This window comes from Hypomesus transpacificus, chromosome 6, assembly GCF_021917145.1.
Source record: "Hypomesus transpacificus isolate Combined female chromosome 6, fHypTra1, whole genome shotgun sequence".
Lineage (NCBI taxonomy): Eukaryota > Metazoa > Chordata > Actinopteri > Osmeriformes > Osmeridae > Hypomesus > Hypomesus transpacificus.
The window spans coordinates 13,807,803-13,830,924 of NC_061065.1; the positions used below are offsets into that span (position 1 = coordinate 13,807,803).

General features: G+C 48.4%; 1 protein-coding gene across 8 annotated transcripts in view; it reads right to left on the minus strand.

Annotated features, from left to right (window-relative positions):
- The window catches only part of LOC124468414 (nesprin-2-like), an 85,837-nt gene that overhangs the window by 51,706 nt on the left and 11,009 nt on the right, over positions 1–23,122 (minus strand). For all 8 annotated transcript variants that reach the window (XM_047021115.1, XM_047021113.1, XM_047021116.1 and 5 more), the window contains 36 exons: positions 22,754–22,891; positions 22,280–22,444; positions 21,920–22,035; positions 21,349–21,517; positions 21,068–21,164; positions 20,780–20,979; positions 20,266–20,430; positions 19,777–19,914; positions 19,569–19,670; positions 19,199–19,375; positions 18,790–18,948; positions 17,590–18,393; positions 17,048–17,182; positions 16,360–16,503; positions 15,782–15,969; positions 15,115–15,430; positions 14,448–14,560; positions 13,641–13,764; positions 12,572–12,741; positions 12,035–12,185; positions 10,953–11,734; positions 10,694–10,849; positions 9,758–9,908; positions 9,155–9,313; positions 8,600–8,767; positions 8,334–8,435; positions 8,022–8,225; positions 7,569–7,774; positions 7,044–7,151; positions 6,639–6,933; positions 6,243–6,421; positions 2,016–2,328; positions 1,731–1,895; positions 1,189–1,542; positions 872–1,008; positions 373–502 (listed from right to left, as the gene is read on the minus strand). In XM_047021115.1, the coding sequence (XP_046877071.1) occupies positions 373–502; positions 872–1,008; positions 1,189–1,542; positions 1,731–1,895; positions 2,016–2,328; positions 6,243–6,421; positions 6,639–6,933; positions 7,044–7,151; positions 7,569–7,774; positions 8,022–8,225; positions 8,334–8,435; positions 8,600–8,767; positions 9,155–9,313; positions 9,758–9,908; positions 10,694–10,849; positions 10,953–11,734; positions 12,035–12,185; positions 12,572–12,741; positions 13,641–13,764; positions 14,448–14,560; positions 15,115–15,430; positions 15,782–15,969; positions 16,360–16,503; positions 17,048–17,182; positions 17,590–18,393; positions 18,790–18,948; positions 19,199–19,375; positions 19,569–19,670; positions 19,777–19,914; positions 20,266–20,430; positions 20,780–20,979; positions 21,068–21,164; positions 21,349–21,517; positions 21,920–22,035; positions 22,280–22,444; positions 22,754–22,891 (7,380 nt within the window). The remainder of the gene's footprint in view (positions 1–372; positions 503–871; positions 1,009–1,188; positions 1,543–1,730; positions 1,896–2,015; positions 2,329–6,242; positions 6,422–6,638; positions 6,934–7,043; positions 7,152–7,568; positions 7,775–8,021; positions 8,226–8,333; positions 8,436–8,599; positions 8,768–9,154; positions 9,314–9,757; positions 9,909–10,693; positions 10,850–10,952; positions 11,735–12,034; positions 12,186–12,571; positions 12,742–13,640; positions 13,765–14,447; positions 14,561–15,114; positions 15,431–15,781; positions 15,970–16,359; positions 16,504–17,047; positions 17,183–17,589; positions 18,394–18,789; positions 18,949–19,198; positions 19,376–19,568; positions 19,671–19,776; positions 19,915–20,265; positions 20,431–20,779; positions 20,980–21,067; positions 21,165–21,348; positions 21,518–21,919; positions 22,036–22,279; positions 22,445–22,753; positions 22,892–23,122) is intronic.

Here is a 23,122-nt window from a genome sequence, read left to right on the forward strand (position 1 = left end):
AAACCAATTACATTCTTTTTGTAACATCCTCTTATGAAATGAACAGAGTACTGACTAATCATTTGGTCATGTTTGAGGTTTTGCATCTAACCGTCTATCATTTTGACCCAAAGACAAATGTTTCCTTACCAGACAGGAAATAGGTAGACAGAGCTATGGATCAGATATCAACCAACTGGTTTGCTTTAAGGCATAACCTTCAACATGCAACAATTAACCAAACAAGACTGGCTTGCTGGCTGACTGACACGTGTGGGGGAGGGTCGTTCGACGACACAGGTTGAACGGCAGACGATTGGAGGAAAGATCATTTGTAAGGGACAAACAGATAGGTGTGGTTGGTTGAGGACAGGGGGTGCGCCAGTTTGTCACCTGGGTGGAGTGTGGTGGTTGGGACTGGGCCGTCTGGCTCCACTGCTGCAGCCTGGAGGTGGTCTCCCTCACATGGCGGGCGGTGTCTGCTGCAGCCTGCTGCTGCTTGTCACGCACACTGGACCTCAGACTGGAGAATGACAGACAGACAGAGACAGACAGACAGAGACAGAGAGAGAGAGACAGAGAGAGAGAGACAGAGAGAGACAGAGACAGAGAGAGAGAGAGAGAGAGAGAGAGAGAGAGAGAGAGAGAGAGAGAGAGAGAGAGAGAGAGAGAGAGAGAGAGGCAAGTATGGGTGAGGAACGGAAGGATGAGGAACGGAAGGATGAATGTAGAAGAGGGGATGGACAGAATATTTTGGGGGAAGAAGAGACATGGTGAAGAGAGAAACAAAAGAAACAGAAAAAACTAAGTAGCTGAATTGTTTGTTTCAAACATAAGGACACAAGGACATGTATACCATGTTTAGAAGTGGCAGATACCGGTACATACATACCTGTCTAAGTTTTTGGCTAGTGCATCCACAACCAAAATCCTATTTGACGAAAGTTTCTCGTCTTGGACATTTGACCTTCCTGTTGTCTGAAGGTCATGAAGTCTTGCTTCAAGCTGTATCAAGCTTTGTTCACAGTCCTTACAACAATAACATTATCTTCATGAGTAATTCTGCAAAGCCTTTGTTATATTTGTCTACAATGACTGGCTTTTAGGCCCAATAATACCTAAAACACATCCATGTATCTATGCAATGTAATTAATAACACATAATTACACAAATGTCTTCATGCGGAAAGTTCTCAACATCCTGGTTACCTGTAGACTGTGCCAGCGCTGTTCAAACTGAGAGACGTCAAAGACCCCCACGGAAATGTCTGGTTGACGGGCCAAACGCTCAGACAAGCCCTGCAGTGCCCCCTGCAGGCTGAAGGTCTCGTCGTCCACCTGCTGCCGCTCGCACTGAGACGTCTTCTCCTCCAGCTGAGCCCAGATCTCCATGATGTCGCTCTCCAGGGTCCTGCCGAGCGCCTCTGTGCGGTCGTGGAGGTCTTGGACCTGCTGGGACAAGGAGACCTGGCCCTCAACTGTGCAGCTGGACGCCAGGAAGCCCTGAAGGGACACCAGCTCCACAAGATCCTTCTCTGCGCTTCTCAGTTCCAGACGCAAAGCCTGCCGGGGCAAACATGTTTTGTTGAAGACGTATATTACTGTATATACAGTATATATTGTACATTTTAATCAGCTGTTGAGTGTTCAGAATGTTTGTGCTTGTGTGTATTAGAGAGAGATAAGTGAGGGGGGGTGGATGAAATATAGAACTGCATGCGGATTTGTGAGTGAGTGTTGATTCATCTCACCTCCAGGGTCGCTGGATCAGCCTTCGGCTCAGATGAGTGTCGAGGCTGCTCTTTGAAATGGGATCTCCTCTCCTGCAGGGAGCCCAGAGTGCGAGGGCCATCACGGAGCAGCCGGCCACATCGCTCCTCTCTACACACACCCTCCTGGAGGATGGCACACAGGCCCTGGTCGAGGGGAAAAGTCATAAATTTACAATCGTCAAGCCCTCTTTTTTAGTGCAATGTACATCTCCCAAATCTGTGTACGCATCTTCAACAGAGAGACATCCAGCTTTAGCCACTCACTCTCAGCTCCCCGAGCAGCCGGGGCTGGCGGTCCTCCAGGGCCGCCCAGGAAGAGTCCTCCCAGATGGGGTCCTCGGTCAGCTGCTCCAGCTTCTGCCTTTGGGCTTTCAGGGTGGAGAAGTCGGGCCCCAATGCTTTGGTCCGATCCAGCAGCTCCTGGGCACGCAGGGACGTCTGCCTGCGCAGGGCGGCTCCAGGCCAGGGGAAGAGCAGAGGGAGCTGGTCGGTTTGGTGCTGGAGCTCCATAACTCGGCAGCGCGCTTGCTGCCTTTGGGCCAGGTAGAAGCTGAGGTCAGGCTCTGCCTGCAGGAGGCTGACAGAGATGAAAAGGTTCCACCTTTTAGACATTTACAGCACATCCACGTGTCACCTGGTGTGTGACTATTCTAGAGATGTTACTAAGTCTAAGACATTCGTTATATAATTATGTGTAATTTGATTTAATATGTCTAGGAATAAGGGCACAGACATATTGTGCTTTTCGTTTTCTCTGCTTGTGATTATCTTCTATTTAAGCAGGTTAAGTACCAGATTAAAATCGTCTTCAGAATGAGATGTCCACTTAAAATGCTTTCATGAGAAAATGTTGAAAAGTATTTGAATAATTGAGGCACAAGCAAATCATTATTGTTGTGTTTTGGATTCACTTGTAGGCAGTAATAAGCTTCTAAGTGACTCAAACTGAATTTGTTTAGCATATCTAGGACGTCTACTGGTTGTGCACATCGGACCCAGTGCTGATTGTACAAGCACCATGATATCCCACACAATTATGAGATTTACTTGAAACATTCTTTAACCTACAGGTAACCTTTTTTTCACTGCCATAATATGTGTGCTGTAATGTGTAATAAATGACTGCTGTAGTCACAGGTGTGTGCAAAAAAAAAGGAAATTATGTGAATAGAGTTAAGGACATGACTAGTCTCATGAATATAATGCACAAGGTAATACACATACGTAGTGCAACCTTGTCAGATGGGTATCTTATTTGGAAAGTAATGCCTTTATTGTATGGCAGATCTCCCATGCATAACTAGTAAACAATATTTTCATGACTTGTCTTGCAACTTTATTAACATAATGTAGAATGAGACTCCAATTTAGAATTTGGTTATTTTAGAACTGAGAACATAGAGTGATGTCACAGAGCTGTTATTTGTATTGTGTGGAGGGATGTAACAGTCACTAAACCTATTGCTTGGTAACATTTCAATTATTTATCACCCAAAACAAAATGGATCTCAACTGAGCAAAGATAGTTTGTTTTTCCCCAAAATGGATCCTGTTATCCTTTTGCACTGGGTAGATTGCCCAGGTATGTACCATAGCCATCAAATTGTACTGCATGGTACAAAATTATAGGATTTGTTGTTGTTGTTGTTTTGTATTAACATTGATAGTAATGAGATTAGACCTTTATCAAAATTGTATTGTGCCATGTGCAATTGCTAAATACGTCATTTACTGAATTAACATTGAACAAATTGCAATATTGCTTTTTACTGCTTTTTTTTACTGCTTTTTGATTGTTCGAATATTCAAAGATTCAAAAAGCTTTATTGTCTAATATGTTGCCAAGTTAGAACATTTTCTTTTGATTGAAGGCAGAAGAGTGTGTGATGTTTCAGTAGCATGAGTTTTGTATTACATTGGGAGTGAAAGGAGGGCTGTGTTTAACAGACAAATGTTACTACAGACAAAACCCCTTCTAAAAACATGTAATTCATGTGTTAACTCATTTGCTCAAGTAATTCATTATAAGTTTACCAATTAATTTAAATTTCACCTTTTTATTATTTGTGTTTGTTGACAGTATGCAGGCCAGAATTAGAGAGGGCCCAGGAGACTCAACCAAGGAAACTAAATTCTGCTTCTGGTCATTGCAATAATCCTGGTGTCAGCTGCAATCAGAACGTTGGATATTCCCAGCTAGGCAATGATGCTTCACCCGACCAATCACAAGAGAGATCTACACGTAATACTTCTAGAAAGGAAACCTCAAGGTCTGCCGCCCCCACCGTTCTAAATCCTGCTGAAAGCCTGACCAGAATGCGCATCCGCTTTCCTTTTCTGTTTCTGGATGGTGAGAATCACAAGAACATACCCGATATTGACTCATGGATGGATTACCTGAGGGAAGACAGTCTCTCTCCCCTTCCATCCCCAGTGCTGGACATAAGTGACTCCACAAATGTGAAAGAACTGGAGGATCATAAGAAATATGAATTTATATTCCCTGCTTCGGTCTACATAGATTGCGCAGAAGAATTTGACTGTAGTTCTTCTAAGTTTGAGGTTCCTTTTCGGCCCCAGGCTGAAGCTCTTAACCCGTCATATGAGCAGAGTCCCAAGAAGAGAAGGGAATTCCAACTGAATCTGGACTCTGAACTAGCGCTCGAGCTGGAGGTTCATCTGGACAAACACGGTGCGTCTACCACACAGGCTAACTGGACTTTCAAAGTCCCTCAGCCCCAAAATCAAAGACCTGAACTGTCTTCAAGATACATTGAAAATGGTGACAAACTCTCTTGGAATCCAGTGCAAAGGACAGATGTGAGCCCGGGGTGTGCTGAACCCGAAAGAATTGATGTGGCTCCGGAATCCCTCCAAACGACAGGGCGAAATCAAAAGTCATGGACCGTATATGAAATGCTTACAAAGTCCAGAAAAGAGACTGACTTGCCTCCAGGGACCCGAGGCGTGTTTAAGTTGCCTACTGAACAAAAAAGGAGGGAGAAGTATCCCAATCCCAATCTAAGTACTACCTCCAACCTCCTCGACAGGGACATTGCTGAAATCTCGACTCGCCCCAAGCGACAGACTGATTCGAGTAAAAAGCCTCAACATGTATTCAAGGTGCCTCTACCACCTAGCCCGAGGGTGAAGAAGCACTCTGGATACACAGGTGTGCAGTGTAGTGATATCGAGTCAAACACGCCTACTTCATCAAATCCCACCGAGCCGTCACCAGAGAGCTGGCATATATTTGACACTTCCAATGAGCCACCAAAACAAGCGGAAACAGGTGCCAAACTTGGGGAGGAGCTGAAGAGGAATATTCAGAATGAGCAGGATAGGCAAAGATGTGGACAGTCTCCTCAGCGAGTACTGCAGGGGAAACCAGACCACCAAAACAAACAAACAAACAATGGAGATCTGCATGAAGCCCATTCAGATGGGTCCAATGCACAGAAGGAGGAGTCGGATTTCCATTATGTTGGTCTAACTCACACACCCCAGGGAAATGCAATGACTAGAACATGTCTAGGTGCAAATGGACATTACACCACCATGGCATCATCCAAAAATGAAGGCACTCTTGGTCAAAGTGAGTCCGGACCACAACGGCTCCACGTTTCCTCACCTCTAGACAACAACGATTCCCTGCTTGTTCAGGCTAGGAAAAGTTCCAGCAAACGCCAGAATGACGATGAATTGGAACCATCTCAAAGAGACGGCACTGTGACCCGTCGAACCAGCATAATATTCTTCCCCCCTCAGACAACCAGTTTCCCTTCTTCAAATGAGGACATCTCACAACTGGATAGTTATGTGGGACAGAAGAATGAAGCTGATAGAAGCAAGAGTTTGAAGAGAGAAAAGCCTAACAATCCTACGTTGTCCATTCTATATTCAGGTGAGGGTGTACCATCCCATCTGCCTTGCCTTGTAAACTCAGGTACATTACATTCTGTGCTTAATGGAAGGAATCCTGTGGGCCTTCGTAACGACCATCAGGGTGCTCAGGTGAGCTCATCCACCCCTGCCCTGAGCGGAAAGAGAATGAGAGAACAACTGCTTCCAGCAACAAGCTTTGAGTCGGAGACAGGAAAATCCCCTCAGAAAAGAAGTACCACATTTAAGAACAGAATGAAATAGGCTTCCTGGGTAGAGAAGTAAGAGGATGGAAGAGTTCCTTAGCGTTAATTTCTCCTCATTCGTACATGATTTTTTCTTAGAACACCTTCATTCAAACCAATGAACTAGATGTTTGATAAATAAAATTACAGGAACCATGACCTTCTCTTACGAAAGAAAGTGTTGATATTCATTTGCCTTGCAATTGTGTACGACCGTTTCAACGCATACAAAACGGATTCAGGATTTGAAGACGAAAAGCTCAGTTTCCTCGCCCCAATAGTTTCAGACAAATATGAGTAAATATCTTTCTTCTAGCTGGAAAATTACAGTGAAGTCCACATCTGGTCCTTTGTAGTCATTTACCTGTGATGTTGTTCGGCTGGCTGCTGCGTGGACCTCCACAGCTCCTCGATGCTGCGTATGGTCTGCAGTAGTTCCAGTTTCTGGTCCTCATTAACGCCACATCTTTCTAGCAGCTGGTGTCCTGTAAGCCTGAGGTCCTCCATACGAGACTCTCCTTCAGTCGTCACATTCAGGATAGCCTGCCCAACAGTGGAAAAGGGGATATGTTTATGACCTTATTAAGTCATTATAGACATTAAGTATGTACCAAAAAAAAAATCATAAAAAAGATGATGATATATATTTACAATCAACTTTATAGCAGACATTATGAAGACTCCATACTGCTTCAGCCCTTACTGGGTCCCTAAATCCATCTCTACAAAAAGGACCAATCCCCAGGAATGACTCCCATACCTGGATAGCAAGTACTCTCTGCTCTGCCTGGTCTTGGCTCCCAGAACCATCTGTGACGACAGAGTCAGCTTGTTGTTGCAGAGCTGTAACCCAGGCCTCAGTGTTTTCAGCCAGGGTCTGAAAGGCCCGGGTCTCAGAAGCTAGAGGTCGCTGGTCCTCCTCAGACAGCAGTGCGTTGGTTTGGAGACGGTGGAAGTGCTCCAGCAGCCTGCCACTGTGCTGTAGTATGGAGGACTCCTTGAGCGTGCTCCCACGTAAGAATTGAATCAGTTCGCCGAGGGCCTCTGTTTGCTCGCTGCAAGAGAAAGGAGTCTTGTCAATGCAAATTCATCGACGTGGACTGCATTTTTATTGAATTTGGAGGTGGTCGTGATGTCGTAAAGTTAGGCAAAATAACTAGTTAACCTGTTTTGAAGAACTTCCTTTTGCAGGCTGGTAACATCCTTGGCTCTCTCTGCTTTCAGCTCTGCTGCCTTTAACCATGTTTCCAGACGCTCACACTCCTTCTGCAGACTACCACACACACACACACACACACACACACGTTAACAATCATGAGAAAACACATACGGAGTTGCAGCTACTGGCCCTTTGTGAGACAAAGATTTACGAGCTGCAAGAGCTATTCAGGGGGAATTAGGGAGTGTATTCCACATGCAGTATGACACAGCAACAGGATAGACCAGTTCCACTACCCTTCATAAAATGCAATAAAACTGAATAACGAGTATGGTTTATATGACAGTCCCATAAAGTCTGCATAAACTGCATCCCGATAAAGTCCAAGTGAACGGCACCCATTGTGAGCGGTGAAAACTACTAAAATAATAAACGAATAAACTAGCACGTTGCGTGGGTTCGGCATTGGAAATCCCCTTTCCCCCAAACCAGAGCGGTTCAGCCCGAGGTTGAGCCTGCGAGCGTCCGTACCTCACCAGCCTCTCCATGTCCTCCTCTGCCTGCTCGCACTTGGCGGCTACGAGGCGGCGCGCCGCGCCGACGCTCTCCTGCAGCTGCATGCAGCGTGCAGCCAGGTCCTGCAGGCTCTCTGGGCTGGTGACGGAGGCCATGAGGCCCAGCTCCTCCATGAAGCCGTCTGCTTGATGCGCCTGCGTCTGCAGCTGGGCAGACAGCTCCTGCATGGAGAGAAACGGCGGATAACGCGGAAGGACTTACCCCCACTTTGTTCAGAGAGGTTATTTACCACCTTGATATTCTCCCCTTGCTAACACATGCAAATTGTGAAACTGCATTTTAGTTTATAGGGAACATTCGTCATCAGATGGGAAAAGATTTAGTGAAATATGGTGATGAACCACCATGATGAATGTATGATGGAGATACTGTAGTTCTAGCATTAGTTTAAGGTCTCCTAACCCCTACCTGGATCTGTGCATACAACTCGGAGGCATCCGAGGCACTGAGGTTGTCAAGGGAGTCCTGGATCGTCTGGACAGAAGACTGACATTCGGCCATCTTGGCAGACACCAGCCCCTTAGCGGCCACCAGCTGTCTGTAAATGTCCAGGGTCTCCGAGAAGAACTCCTTCACCTGCTCCATCTTCTTCCTCGTTTGGGTTTCGATGACCTGGACGAGAAGGACGAGGGAACAGTTTACGGGGCGTCCGTCTCGCTTTATTGACGGTAAAGGTACGTTCAGTCATGTAAAAAGGGTGCATCACGCCACGCCACCAACCTGGAGTTCCAGAGGAGGCTCCTCGCTCTGCAGCAGAGCCTGGATCTCAGACGCCCGGCGGTGGAAGCGCTCCAAGTTCTCCTCCTGGACCTGGAGCTCCTCCTGAGAGCATCATAAGGATATATTAAAGTAGTCACAAATACAATAGAATATGTCTCTTCGGCCTCAATACCATGCTTAGGTATCTTCCGAGATCTTAAATCAGGTGGCAGCGTACTTTCTTGAGAATTCACAGGACAACGCTAAGTGTGGCCAGGGGGCTGTACCTGCAAGGCTGCGACCTCCTCGTCACTCTGGAAGGGCTGTGACTGAGCAAAGGCCGCCATCTTGTTATTGGTCCAGCTCTCCACTTCCCCTCCCAGCTGGACCAGGCCCTCCCAGAGAGCCAATCCCACGCGCAGGCTGTCGTGGTGGGAGTCCGTTCTCTCAGTCACCTGCAAGCAAACCAGTTCGTGTGCACTAGACTGCTTGTGTTACAATCGGTACCAAATAAAATGCGAACCATTTTATTGCATCCCATGTGCACTATTCTATTCCATTGTGACCTTAAATAAACTGGAAGAACTTTGATTCAAGAGAGGTCTGGGGAATGGGGTAGAGGGTCTGGAGAAATAATCTCAGGGGATAGAAGGGCAGAGGTAAAGGGTCAGGGGTAGGAGGTCAGGGGTAGAAGTTCTGGAGGCAGAAAGTCAGGTCAAAGAGGGTAGAAGATCTGGGGATTGAAAGGGAGTCGAGTCTGGAGGGTGAGACTCTACATGTAGAGGGTCTGGAAGTAGAGAGGCTGGAGGTTTTCTTGACAGTTGAGGCCGGGGTGAACTCACGTCCAGCCAGCGGTCCATGAGTGTGTCTGCTTCACTCTCGAAGGCGGCGTCGGCACAGTCCGGGACCTTCCGCAGCTGAGCCTGCAGCTGTCTGCAGACGCTCCGGATCTCCTCCACCCCATCTCCAAGTCCGCACAGCTCCTCCTTAGCTGCATCCACCTGAACACACGCATGAAACATAAAGGTACAAGCACATACAAGCGTGTAAAAAAACGAACAAAGCAGTAACAATTGCAGGTCAATTTTTATTGAGAAATACTTTAAAAGACAGAAAAATAAGTATGTGCTGCCATCTAGGGTTGGGGAAAATATATCATAAAGTCATGGTGGCACAATTCCCTTGACAATCTTAATTCTCATTCATCAATCTGGGATTTGATCATTAATGTTCGGACTCAATTATGCATGTTTACCCTACGGAGACTGCTCACAAGTCACTGAACATACAGTGGTCAACAGGTGCACATTCAAAACACACTTTACAGAAGATGTTTATGGTCAGACCACACCTCATTTGCTTGATGTATGACGACTCCCTTCCCGCTCTGTATCTAAAGCCAAACCAACACAGCTGTAGATGAATCAGTAAAAACAGGGATGTGCCTTAGTGAGGAGCCTCTGCAGGTTGTCCTTCCCCAGGTAGGAGGCCTGCTGGCTGATGGTGCGCTCGGCACGCTGCAAAGCGCCGCTCACGACACTGCGGACGCTCTGGAAGCTCTTCAGCAGCTCGGTGAGGCACCGGCACTCGTCCAGTCTGTGCAGAGGAAACAAGAATCACTCGTCCAGTCTGTGCAGAGGAAACAAGAATCACTCGTCCAGTCTGGGCAGAGTAAACAAGAATCACTCGTCCAGTCTGTGCAGAGTAAACAAGAATCACTCGTCCAGCCTGTGCAGAGTAAACAAGAATCACTCGTCCAGTCTGTGCAGAGTAAACAAGAATCACTCGTCCAGTCTGGGCAGAGTAAACAAGAATCACTCGTCCAGTCTGTGCAGAGGAAACAAGAATCACTCGTCCAGTCTGGGCAGAGTAAACAAGAATCACTCGTCCAGTCTGTGCAGAGTAAACAAGAATCACTCGTCCAGCCTGTGCAGAGTAAACAAGAATCACTCGTCCAGTCTGTGCAGAGTAAACAAGAATCACTCGTCCAGTCTGGGCAGAGTAAACAAGAATTACTCGTCCAGTCTGGGCAGAGTAAACAAGAATCACTCGTCCAGTCTGGGCAGAGGAAACAAGAATCACTCGTCCAGTCTGTGCAGAGTAAACAAGAATCACTCGTCCAGTCTGGGCAGAGGAAACAAGAATCACTCGTCCAGTCTGTGCACAAGTAAACAAGAATCAAGATCGGATATAACGCAAACTCGTGCCTGCAAACAGATGTGTCCCACACACACCCACGTGGACGGTCGCACACAAACATGCAAACTTGCAGCCAAATACCCAATGACCAATGTCAAGCGAACAAAGAATTTTGACTGCAACACAGTGGCAACATCTCACACGGTAAATCCACGGCTCACCCTCCAGTCCGCTCTCGTTACCTGTCAGCGACGGCTTGATGCGTCTCTCCCCACAAGCTCTCCAGCTCCTCCATGGCAGCTCCCGGCTGCGTCGAGTCAGCATACGCGGCCCGGAGTCCCCGCAGCTCCGAGTGCTGCGTGTCCAGGCGACGTTCCAGGTCTGTCAGCGCACGCATCCTGCGAACAGGAAGGGAGGAGGGACAGGGAACAGGGGGGGGAGTTTGTGGTGAGTGTGTGTTTGAAGGGTGGCAGGGGGGATGAGGAGGGCTGGGATGCATACCTGTGTTGGACAGCAGGAAGGGTGGGCTCCTTCAGCCCCTGCTGGTCGACGGCTGCCTGTACCTCCCTCAGCATCCGCACAAGGGCCATTCTCCTCTGCACCGGAGGCTTCTTCTCCTCCCCCGCCCTCTTTTCCGGTTCCTTCCCCCTTGGGGCGTTCGACTCTCCCGCCTCTCCCTGCCCCCTCCTCCTCCGTGCCTCCGGCTCATCCCCCTGCTCCGGAGCCTTTCTTCTTTGGCTAGCGTGCTCCTCTTTTGGTTTGTGTCCTCCGCCTTTTTGGACAACTGACCCTCCGTCTGTTCCCCGTCCCTGCTCGCTTCCCGACGTGTCGCCGTCCGCCTCCTCCTCCAGTCTCTGTGACACCGACGCCACCGCCTCCTGGCACGTGACCACAACGCCGTCTTTGGTCAGCGTCATCCCCGCCGCATTCAGCAGGCTGTCCACACCCCGGGCCTCGTGCTCCGCTTTCAGCACCCTCGGTTGGACCGACGTCAGCCTGGCGCGGGCCCCCTGGACTTCACCTTGCTCCTGGGAGTCAGGGGGAGCTCGCAGCGAGGAGATCCCAGAATCGGCCTCGCGTAGTGGGGCGAGGAGGCGCTCAAGCGCCCCCACGGCCAACTGCACCCTCTTCAGCCGCTGCCTGAGCTGGTTGAGGCGGTGGCCACAGTTGCGCAGGGCATGGCACAGGGGGGGTGGGGTGGTGGGATTGGGCCCCTCCCCTTCCTCCACAGAACTTTGGCCTGAAACGCTACGAAGCGCCGACTGGATCCTCTGATCGATCTCCTGAGGAAAGTAACAAGGGATGGTTCGTTCACTTTCTAAACGGAACATTTGCGACAACAAAACAAGTTTTGGAAACTTTGTGTGCAGGGTAAGTGAGTGTGTGCGCTTGTTTGTGTGTGCCATTGTTTCATGCACCCGCTTTAAGGTATGTGATAAAGATAACAGGGGTGTGGTGCAGTTTTCCCACACGACACCACAGAAGCATTTGGTATTCCAACATCGCTGGCAAGTAGCATGCCCTAGTCCACGGTTATGCTAGCCTATGTGGCAACATTCCAAATGTTAGCCTAAGTCGCACACCTCAATGTCAGCCACAGTCGTGGGATCAGTAACTGTGAAGCCACAGATGTCCACAGGCTTGCTGGTGATACGATCCAGCTCATCTGAGATCAGCGTTATCTCGGAGTCGGCCGATTCCATGAGGTCCACCGTGGTGTCCAGAGAGGCCATTCTGAGTGATATACATGCATAAACCATTACCATCATTCCATAATGTATCAACAAACTGCCTACTGTCATTCCATTGGTGGTTGTGCATTTCAAGAGCATAGGTGTACAGTACACATTGTTACACTATAATACATTAGCTCTTCAACACAAGCACTTTTTGCGGTACTGTAAATCGTGTGACAGGACAACATTTGATGGCTGTATATTACAGTGGTGCGTATACCGACACAAAGAAAATTATGCTTGGACTAAAAAGGGAACGTAGAAACACGACACAAATATCCCAAACAGACTGAGAGTCCACACCACTACCACCAGTCAATCCGCTGAAGGAAATCAGCGCTTCCTCCGACTTCACAGTACATTTGAACTGAAAAGGCAACGCACCTGGTCTGCAGACAGATCTGTTGACCCCTCCACTGCTGAGTGAGCGGAGCCTTGTCGCGCTCCGCTTCCCCCCCCTCCTGCAGGCTCCGGGAGGACTGGAAAAACTGGGTGTGCTGCGAATGCTGGAGCTCAAACTCAAACCACAGCACCTCCGTGTCCTGTTTGAGAGCCTGCCACACGCGCACACACACACACCGGTTCACATGTGGAGCTTCGTGGTTGCAGTCACAGGTTCAACTGAAGTACATGCGTGCAGGTGTAAAAGTATAAAATGTCCTTTATAAACGAACCGTCAAAATCGCACACGTGTGGAACACACTGTTTACAAGTATGTGAGACATGCCAAAACACCTCAGTTATGATCTATGTGCTATGCTTACTTGATATTGGTTCCTTCTAAGCCATGTCCTTTTGAAGACTGTTGTTGTCTACCTGTCAGTATCTCAACTTGCTTGGTGATTAAAGGTCATCTTTGTGAGAGATAAAGTGATCTGAATAACCTGGTGGACGTCGACACCCAAGTTTACACCCAAGTCAACTAGATTTTGTTTTCTAAGCATTAGGACAAGTTTGTATTTTGGGGAAAACTTTACATCAAATTGTAAATGAATACCCATGTAAATATATAGCAAACAAGTTATAAAGGAACTGTCATCTAGTGACACTGTTTTATGTTTTAGGACAAGTTAAACTTGTCAGGAGACTGCAAGTGTTACGGTGTGTGGAGGGGTAGGACCCAAACGCAGGACGGATGCGAGGCATGGTACAACGAAGGGGTTTATTATCCAAAAATGGGACACAGAAGGGTACTCACACGCAGGGGTAGTAGCAGTATGACAAGACAAAGACTGGACACAAAACAGAAACCTAAATACACAGAACCAAACGACACACAGGTGAAGACAATGACAGGGAAACACTAGGAAAGGGCAAAACCAAAAACAAAAGGGGGGGCACGGCTGTGGCCATGACAGCAAGGGTAAGTGGATACTAATACTGCTCTTGTTTGGATGACAATGCTGACATTACTGGACAGGTTTGGCAGGAGAGAGAGGGCGTGGAGACCGACCTGCAGCTCTCTGATGAGTCCTCGTAACACAGGGACGGTGACGGTCTCTGGGAGAAAGGCTGCTTCCAGGCTCTGCCTGTTCCTCTGCAGCTGGGACTGGAAGGCCCACCGTGACGTCTGGTATCTGAGAGACCAAAGATTGTTAGAGAAGGTTCGAATATATATTGCTTTTGTCCGGTCGGCCTTTCCTATTCATGTCTCAAATGGGAACCACCTCAGGAACAACTGTGTCGTTCTCGTTGGTTTGATAAGTTATACTTGGATAACTATCACAAGTAAGAAAACAATATTGTAACTTTTCTTTGCTTTAGAATATTTAATTATGGAAAATGCAAACAGGTTTAAAACTTTCATCCCGAACCTCAGGAGAATGTTGATTAATTGTTGTGAGGTCAGTGGATTTTGATAATGTGGTTGCATTCCATGTCAACTGTGAGAAGTGTCAACCACTACTCATTATACGTGTATAGATAAATAAAATGTAACTTATAAATCAAGGCATCCATCATACGGATACCCTTAGTAATCATTTTCTATCAACACGTATGTAAATACTTTCCAAAGAGACAAAAATAGTTTAACACAGCAAAGCACTAACACAAAGTAAACAGTATTTATTACAGTACATCATGTATGACATATTTGTCACTAAAGGGTTCATTATCTTTTTCCAAAAACTGTTTCTAAAATCCTCCCGTCTAACATTATTCATACCATCTCATATAAAAGTCAGCATAAACAACTTGAAAAACGATTCTATTGACTGCATGCATCAACAGTAGATGCAATCCACGCTTTCCCCCATACCTTTCCCGGACTTCCTGATCCGACGACCCCTCTTCCTGTGGGGGGGGGGCAAACTGGATGACAGTCCGCTCGGGGGCCTGCTGGCTCTGCACGGTGTCTCCCCTGACGATCGCCTGAGCGACAAAAGAGACGCATGGCAACAGACAGCGAGTCAGGGACGGAACAGTGACTCTGGTAGTTGTCCTATCCCATTAACGAGGATTACCTCCTACAGCTGGTGATGGAGCTTAAGAAAGGCATAGGCAGCCAATCATGTGGCTGGGTTTGTTTCTGACAAAGGAGGCTTAGAGAAGGGCCGAAAGGCTAGTTTAATGTGGATGTGAACAAAAAAGTTCAAAAAGGCATGCTTGGTATATATATATGCAAATAAATAGTGCATTCATTAGAGCTGCCAAGTTTATAACTAGCAAGTGGGCATTGTCATTTACATTTCCCTTTTGTTAGATAAAAAATGTGTTTTAACTTTAGTTCAACACGTGTCAAATTATTCAAGGAATGTGTTTATAGCCGGATGTAACCAAAACACAGTTTATCTGTTTGGTTCTCGTCAGCTGTTTCAGCTACTCAGCGGTAACCCCACCCAGCCAGAGAGCCAGGTGAGCCCCACTGAGCACACCTGTTGTGAAGGAAGGCTGCTGTGTGACTGTGGCTGCCCCACTCACACTACCTGAGGGTGAGATGGGCCTCCCGGGCTGCTGGTCTGGGACAGCACAAGGTGGCTTTGGACTTTCACTGGGCGGTTTTGAGTTTGTCCGGAGCGCTCCAGGGCTCGCCATTGGCTGTCCTTCAGAGACCTGTTCTGGGCTTGTCGTGGGTGTTCCGGAGCTGGGCTGCTTCCAGCCTGCAGTGGGAGCTCCAGCCTCTGCTGAGTTCCAAGCAGAGCCCTGGTTTGTGGTTGTGGACGGTCTTGGCTTGGCTGCTGTGCGGCAGCCTGAGGGCCAGGCTTCCTCAGCGGGGTGTGGCCTCCCAGCTCCCGCCCCCTACTGAGCCAACACAAACAACACCAGGGGGTGAGTCTGGAACAACCTCTTGGATTACTGCACTACGCGGCCTTATAGGACAACGTATATCTCAAGAGTGTCTGAATTCATCCCTTTACATTTAAGATGCACCCAGCCCACTACAGCACTAGGTTAAGAAATATGAAAATAGAGCAACCACATCAACTTAATAAAATGTTCATGATTCAAATTAAATGAAATAGAGAAGAATGTGGTTGGAATTGTAGCACTGGTGTCTATTTTCCCAGAACAGTCCTAGCCAGGACACCAATCCGTTTCATCCCAAAGAGTCCTGTTCTTCCACACGAGCCCTCGTCTCACGCAGTACCTCACCTGTCCTGAGGGGGTGCCGGAGTGCCGCTCCCCGCGTGTCGCTGCTGTGGTTGAGGCCCACTGTGCAGCCTGCCTCCAGACTCTCTGAGCTGGGCTGTAGCGGTGTGGGGCCCGCTCCCTGGGGACAGGGTCTCACACAGCCCCCTGAGGCCCTCCACGCGCTCCTCTCCCTCAGTAGGGATGCAGGCCTGGAACCACAGTGACCCACAGTCAGCCCGTAGAACTCTGAGTCAGTGTCAAGTCCGAATGTGGAGCAGTTTATTTCAAAAGGACCAATCGCGAAAAGTCACGTGACTGAAACAGGGGTCCACGTGATGCCAGAACCGAAAAACAATATGGATTTTGCACTTTGCAATCCTAAAACAATCCTGTTAGATCAGTGATTAACCACAAAGGACCAGATGGATTGAAAACATGTTTCAGTCGTTTACTATCAACATCTAAGGCACACGTCTGACCTCTTCTGGTTTAAAGGCTCTACTGCACATTATACGGTACAGGCTAGGTTAGGCACTTTTCATGAAAACATGCTGTAGGTCATCTCAGCTTTGACATGGTTTTAGGAGGTGTTGAGGTACCTGTTGAATGGACACATGTTCAGGGTGAGAGGCATCTCTGTTAGCATGCATCTCACATCCCATAATGACAGGGTTAAGCGGCGGTCCTCCTCGGATCTCACACCACAAGAGGGGTAAAAAGGCGGCCATTTGCGAACGGACATCCTAGTTAAATATCACAACACATCAACTGTTAGTAATTAGATGAGGTTCACGTATAATGCATGCAACATGACACGCCATTGGCAGGACATGCAGTGGAATTGTCATGGGGGAACCAGACATCTCAGTGACATCAAATTTGTCTAAACCAATCACATTTGGTCACTGATCTGCCTCAATCTAATACATTTCTCACTAAATAACTAATAGCTCCTAATAAGTAAGAATTAAATCAGTAATATTGACATTTTACAAGTGATCATTTGGCATTTTAAAGCATCATTAAGGCATGTATTTGCACATAGGCTCTGTTAACAAGTACTAACATTCTAAACATACCTCGTTATGTCTTTATGGTCAACATAGTGTGTGTAATGTTTTCAATAACGATTAAGTTATGTGCATGTACTCAAATCCCATAATAATTACATACATATTAAGATACATCAATCCCACGATTCAGGAAGTTAAGAGTAGGCTATTAGAAAAGTCCCAACCCAACGTCATACATCAGTCCTTGGTTGGATTCTAGACAGAAGGCTCCTACCTCCCACTGGCTCCTAACTGAGCGCGACAGCAGCTCCAGGTCCCGGAGCTGGAGCCCGCAGTAGAAGGCCCCCAGGCCCTCCACCGCCCCCAGAAACTCCTCCACGACGGCGGGCCGCAAAGTCCCCAAGGCCCTCTGGAGGCGAGAGACCATGCAAGGACATGACAACATGCGACAGCCACGCACAAACAGCAGCAACCCAACATGACACGTTTTGAGACAGACATTTTGAGGATGGGTTCATTTTTGTGGTCACTGGGATGTGAAAGGCTTGAGGACTAATAACTAAGAATACCAGTGATCAAAATGAGCAATGTCCATCCAGTACAGAATAAAGACATGATCAATCATAGCAAGACCATTCTTGAAATGCTAGCTGTTGGCAGTGCAGCTAAAAACTGTGGGCAAAGGCTTGTTGACATTACTCAGCACAAAAGGTTTGAAGGCCTGGGAACCATCCAATATTTGACAAGACAAAACAAAGACACAAAAACAGAAAATCAAACATACCAACTGTTAGTTGGTTGCTGTTAGTTTTTTACCTGTTTTCTTTTGGCTTGCCATTCAGAAATCTCTCTGTCACTGAAGAGAATAATGGCTTGCTGGATGTGCTCTTGCAGGACAAACTTGGCCTTCTCCAGCCGACTCTTTGCCATGGCTTGGGCTTTCGAGTGAACCTCACTGCTGATCATGACAGGTGGGTGTGGAGCTGCTTGGCTGCTTCTAACTCTGACTTTAGGAGTTTGTTCGGGTGGTGTTTCAGCTTGGGGTTGGGCTAGTGAGGTGGAGAAGCTCTCGGATGTCCTCATAAATGGATTTAACCTGATTTTAGGTAGAGTAGGGCTTGATGTTTGGACCTGCGTGTTAGGTCCAGTTGTAGTTTGGGGGAGATGTTTGTTTTGGGAGAGTGTCTGCTGCTGGCTTTGACTTAGGGGCAGAGGTTGGCCATGGGATTTGGTTAGTGATGGAAGATGGGATAGGTGCTGAGCTGTGGGCTCGGCTTGAGTTTGTCCCGGACGGCACTGCGCTTGAGGTTCAACTGGGGTCTTGACTGAGGTGTTAAGAGTTGCCGTGCCTCTGTCGAAGGTGTCGTCGGGTGGAGGTCGCCGTGGCCCTGTCATCGTCCCAGGTGGAGATTGCGAGGAGGGAGGTTGAGTTGGAGGAAACGCTTGGGATGCTGGTCCACTCTGACTGTGTTGTCCACTTCTGACTGCACCCACACCAGAAACTCCATTTTGAGACTCTGTCTGTGTGGGTGACCGAACGACCACTTTGGCCGGCGGTTGGTCGGTGACGGATTCCAAAGGCGGCCTCGAAGTCAGAGAGCTGAGCATATCCACGATTTCCTAGGTAACCAAACGCACGTGTCAGTGACTTTGTCCGAAATCGCGAAGAAAACGAGTTCAAATCACTGAACAATGAACAGGTGTTGAATTCAAGGCTAGGCACACAAACCTTACAGCTGCAGCAGCTTGTAAAATAATAGAAAATGGGCTACGATTATCCGAACCTTTAAAGGGATAGTCCACTAAAGTTCTCTGATGATATCAGACCTCCCAAAAAATTATAAAACAGGTTCATGTTCTAAATTCAAGAGAACATTCAGTCTCACATCCCCAAATGTCACAAGGTGTTCGCCTTTCACCAAAGATTCCGGAATCATCCTACAAAAAGGGCCACACATGGACTTGACAACAGGGTGGGGTCTGATGACATCACTAGCAGTGTTGTAGGATATGAACCTGGGAATGAGCGACGGCCTCCGTGACCCTGTCCTGCATGGTGACCCCGCTGAGATACTGCAGGGGGGAGCTCCTCTGGGCCCAGGTCACCTTGCTCTGCAGGTCCTGGGCCTCGGTCACCACCTGGCCCTGCAGCTGCAGGCCTCGGGATATCAGCACCTGGGGAGCATGTGCGTTAGTCTTGTATTTGTCTTTTTGCTGTTGATGTTTTTGAGGCAGATCTACACCAACAGATCAGGTTAGTGTTCCAATGCCGTATTGTGTTTCCTGTCGCTGCTACACGAGTAAATTAATTCAACGACATGCAGCCATATCATTTTAGCCATCTCATTTAATATATATATAACATTTAAAAATGTAAAAGAATCAACCTAAGTCCACCCTCAGATCGAGCAGACAAGAGTCTAACCTTGGCCCTGGGCTCCAGGGAGGGGTGTCCCCTGCGCTCCCTCTCCCTGAGGTGCAGGTAGCCCTCGCTGGCCTCCGTGCCCCAGTGCACCAGCTCGGCCACACGGCCCTCCAGCATGGACGTGGCTCGCTGCAGCTCTGCGCACGTCCGCTCCGCTTTGGCCAACGTCTGCCACAGCTGTCCGGTGAGAGCACAGCAGCGGAGGGAGGCAAGGGGGAAGAGTGTGTGTGTGTGTGGGGGGGGGAGGGCAGTTTTATTTCCTTTCAAATCCATGAAGACGGCTTCATATCTTAAATTCAAGGGAAACTTTGGATGTTTGGTGTGTAGTGGAGAGTAGCTTGCGAGCGGTTGTGTTGGTTTCGGAGCCTACCTCAGGGAGGGTGTGTCGGAGCTCCTCCACGGCCCCCTCAGGACACTCTGCTGACGGGCCGAGGGACGACAGATCCACCTCCATGATCTTCTTACTCAATGGCTGAAGGACAGAGAAACAGACCATCGGGAAATCCATCCAATCATCCATCCAACTGCCCATCTATCTATCACTGTCTGCCTCCATCCATCCGCCTGTCTCTGTCTACCTGCAGTCTCTTCCTGTAGGCCTTCAGGGGGCCAGATGCCACCTCCAGGGGTTCCCTGAGGAGCCAGCCTGCCTCCTGGGCCAGGGCCTGAACCACCTGGGCACTCCGGGGGCCCACGCTGGGCTGGCTGCACGCCTCCTGGGAACCACATCAACCAACACAGTCACTACTAAGGCAAGGACCGGTGAACATGCACTCTACTGTACTGTACTGCACTGTACTGTACTGTTCTGTACTGTATGCAGCATGGACTATACAGAATCAATTCTGCTGCCGACTGCTAGCTTCATATTTTGGTTTATGAGCCTTATCAACTTTGTCCTTTATCCACTAGGATATTATTGGTTAAATTCAGTTTCTACTCATTTATGAAATAATGAAATACTTCTTTTAATGCTGACATGACCAGGCAAAAGCCAGACAATATCTGAGTGAAACGAACAGTACACATAAGCAGGAGTGAATTATTTAGCAGTCACTGGAACTCACAAACATAGTCCTCTTAACGTAGTCGGCCCACTGCATGTTGATCCGGCTGAGCTGCTCTGAGACAGCACGGCTGGTGGTCGAGTCCGTCACCTCGATGAGGAAGTTGCCCACCTCGTTCAGGTGAGCCTGCCGGCCGCTCCACTCCGACATACGTTGGGTCCTTCCCTGGACGTTCACCAACAAATTGTTTGGGTTTTTTTGTCAGGCAAAAGTGCTATCCCAAAACGTTCTCAGTTTCAATTCTGAACTCAGCATTGTACTGATGACTAATACAACAGACAAACGACAGAACAGTCACAGCAGTTCACATGGAAAAACCGAGCTCATTTCAGATAGAGAGTCACATTTCAAAAGGAACTTAGTTCCAATGAGTAATCAATTAAGTGAGCAACCACACCTTTTGGGTGGTTGAATCTTGACAAACAAACCTACAAACTGGAGCTGCGACCAAACAAAGAAAGAATCAACTAAGAGTGAACTAGTGCACTGTGAAAGTATAAGTAAGGCAGGCTACCTCTGTACCAGCTGGTTCTGGATGGGACTGAGCCTCCTGTGCCAGCCACGCCTGCAGGGAAGGAAGCCGTCTGCTGTAGGCCTCCCAGGCCGCCAGCGCACGTTCCATAGAGCCCCTGACAGCCGCCACGGCCTCCGCTGTGGAGGCCGTCTCACTCTCGGCTTCCTTCACCTGGCGGCCGACCAGCTGAGAGTCCTCACCTGGGTGGCGCAGAAGGTCAAAGGTCATTCGTGAGCCCTGGTGCCACGGACGCCTTCCTACGTACAAACGCCCAGACGAGGAGGGTACCTAGGGCTGCCTTGCTGGTGTAGGCCGTGGCGGTTTGCTGCATCTCGAGGAGGGCGTCCGTCAGATGGGAGACCAGCCCTTGGCGATCCACCGTTTCCTGACGAAACGTATCAAAAGGCGGTGTCGTCACATTCTCTTTCATAGAAAACTGTAAAATGGGGTAATGTTGAAAGCGGCTAACATACACGCCTCGTGAGTCTTTCGGGAACTGAGGCTCTCTGAACTGTGACGGGTTCACTTGTGACTCGATGTGAGGAGTGTGGTGAGGAGTAGATACTCACGTGCCAGTCTTGCAGGAGCTGCTGCAAGGCCTCATGGGAAGTGTAGGAACCTTTCCAGGAGCGCAGCTTGGCGTTGATCTGTTCCAGCAGATCTAGAACGGTGTGCCGGCGTTCCTGGTACTCCAGTTTGATCCCATGGTACTTTGCCGTAACTCGTGCATTGGTGAAACTGCACCAGAGATTGGTTGATATGTTAGACCTCCATGATAACGTTGTTGACTTGGTAGTAACAGCTCAAATCATTTCAAGTCATTTTGGGTTACATATATCATATTTGGCTACTCATATAATACTTGCATCTTTATAATGGGGTTTGGTTAGGTGTGAACCAAAAAACGGTAGAGTCTGGTGTCATATTAACAGTAATGCAAATAAAACAAGGTAAAAAAAAAATCTAAATGAGATAAAGCATTAATATAATATACAAGCTAAACATGCGGTAAATCCCTCTCTCTTACTCTACTTTAGTACCACAGTATACAGCATTGTTTACACCAGGGAATTCCCTTCCATTCCCTGCCCACTCAGGGAGTATGATCAAAGGGGCGGTGTTCCTCCCCTCTCTGCTGACCGTCGTTTGATCTCCTCCAGCTTCTCCACGGGCACCAGGACGCCGTGCCTCGCTGAGTCAGCGTTGCGGAACATGTGAAGGGTGTTGAGGTGGTGACTCATCTCCTGTATCGACGTCTAAACAATGGGACGAAAAAGGATACCAGATTCTGGTAAGATCCAGTCGTGTAGGCTACATTATACTGTACACCAACTTGACATTCGACACCTGGAAATGTGCGAAATTAAGGAACCGATTGTACTATACGTGTAAGACAGTATGTGTATCGGTTCTGTGAACTTTCTAAGAGCCACATGTACCCTCAATGGGAAAGCTTGGTGAGACAAGAAGACGAAGGGAGAGAGATCTGGAAAAGCACACCTTGAGCTTTTCCTGTTTGGCTCTGGCTTCTCTGGCTGCGTGGGCGTGGTCATGAGCTGCCCCTCCCTCCTCCATTAGCACCGCCTCCACCCGCTGAAGCCACACCCCCACGGAGTCCAGTGGGGCTGGCAAATACGTGTCCAGCTCTGCCTTCCACTGACGCAGCTTCAGAGGACAGGAGGCCACACACACACCAACACACACACATACACACACCGACCGACACACACAGAGACAGACACACACACACACCGACAGACATGCACACACACACCAACACACACATACACACCCACCGACACATACACAGACACACACACACACAGAAACACACACACACCGACCGATACACACAGAGACAGACAGACACACACACCGACATACACACACACAAAAAGATCTTTAGAAGAGAAGATCGAGGCCTCAACATCCAGACATGCACACAGAACTGGAGTCCCTGGGTGTGTCTGGTACCTTGTCCTCCAGGCGGTCCCAGGCGGCCCTCAGGGCCCGCTGCTCCTGGCTGGGCTCAGGGCACCGTCTCATGGCCCCGAGCAGGGGCACCACGGGACGCCTCTGCTCGCTGAAGGAGGAGACGAAGCCTTGGAACGCCTGGAGCGCAGGAGCACACACAGTGAAAACATGGTGCACACATCACTTGTATGGTCAGCATCAGAACAATGATAGGGGGGGGTTTGGGTGTGGCTCAGCCCTAACCAGGGCTGCTCATCAAGATGTGCCAGGTTCAGATCCCCCTGTGTGTTTACCAGAAGCTTTTACCCAATGTCACATTGGGTAAAACGCTAAATGAAATAGATGAATACAAAGAAACCTGCCTGAATG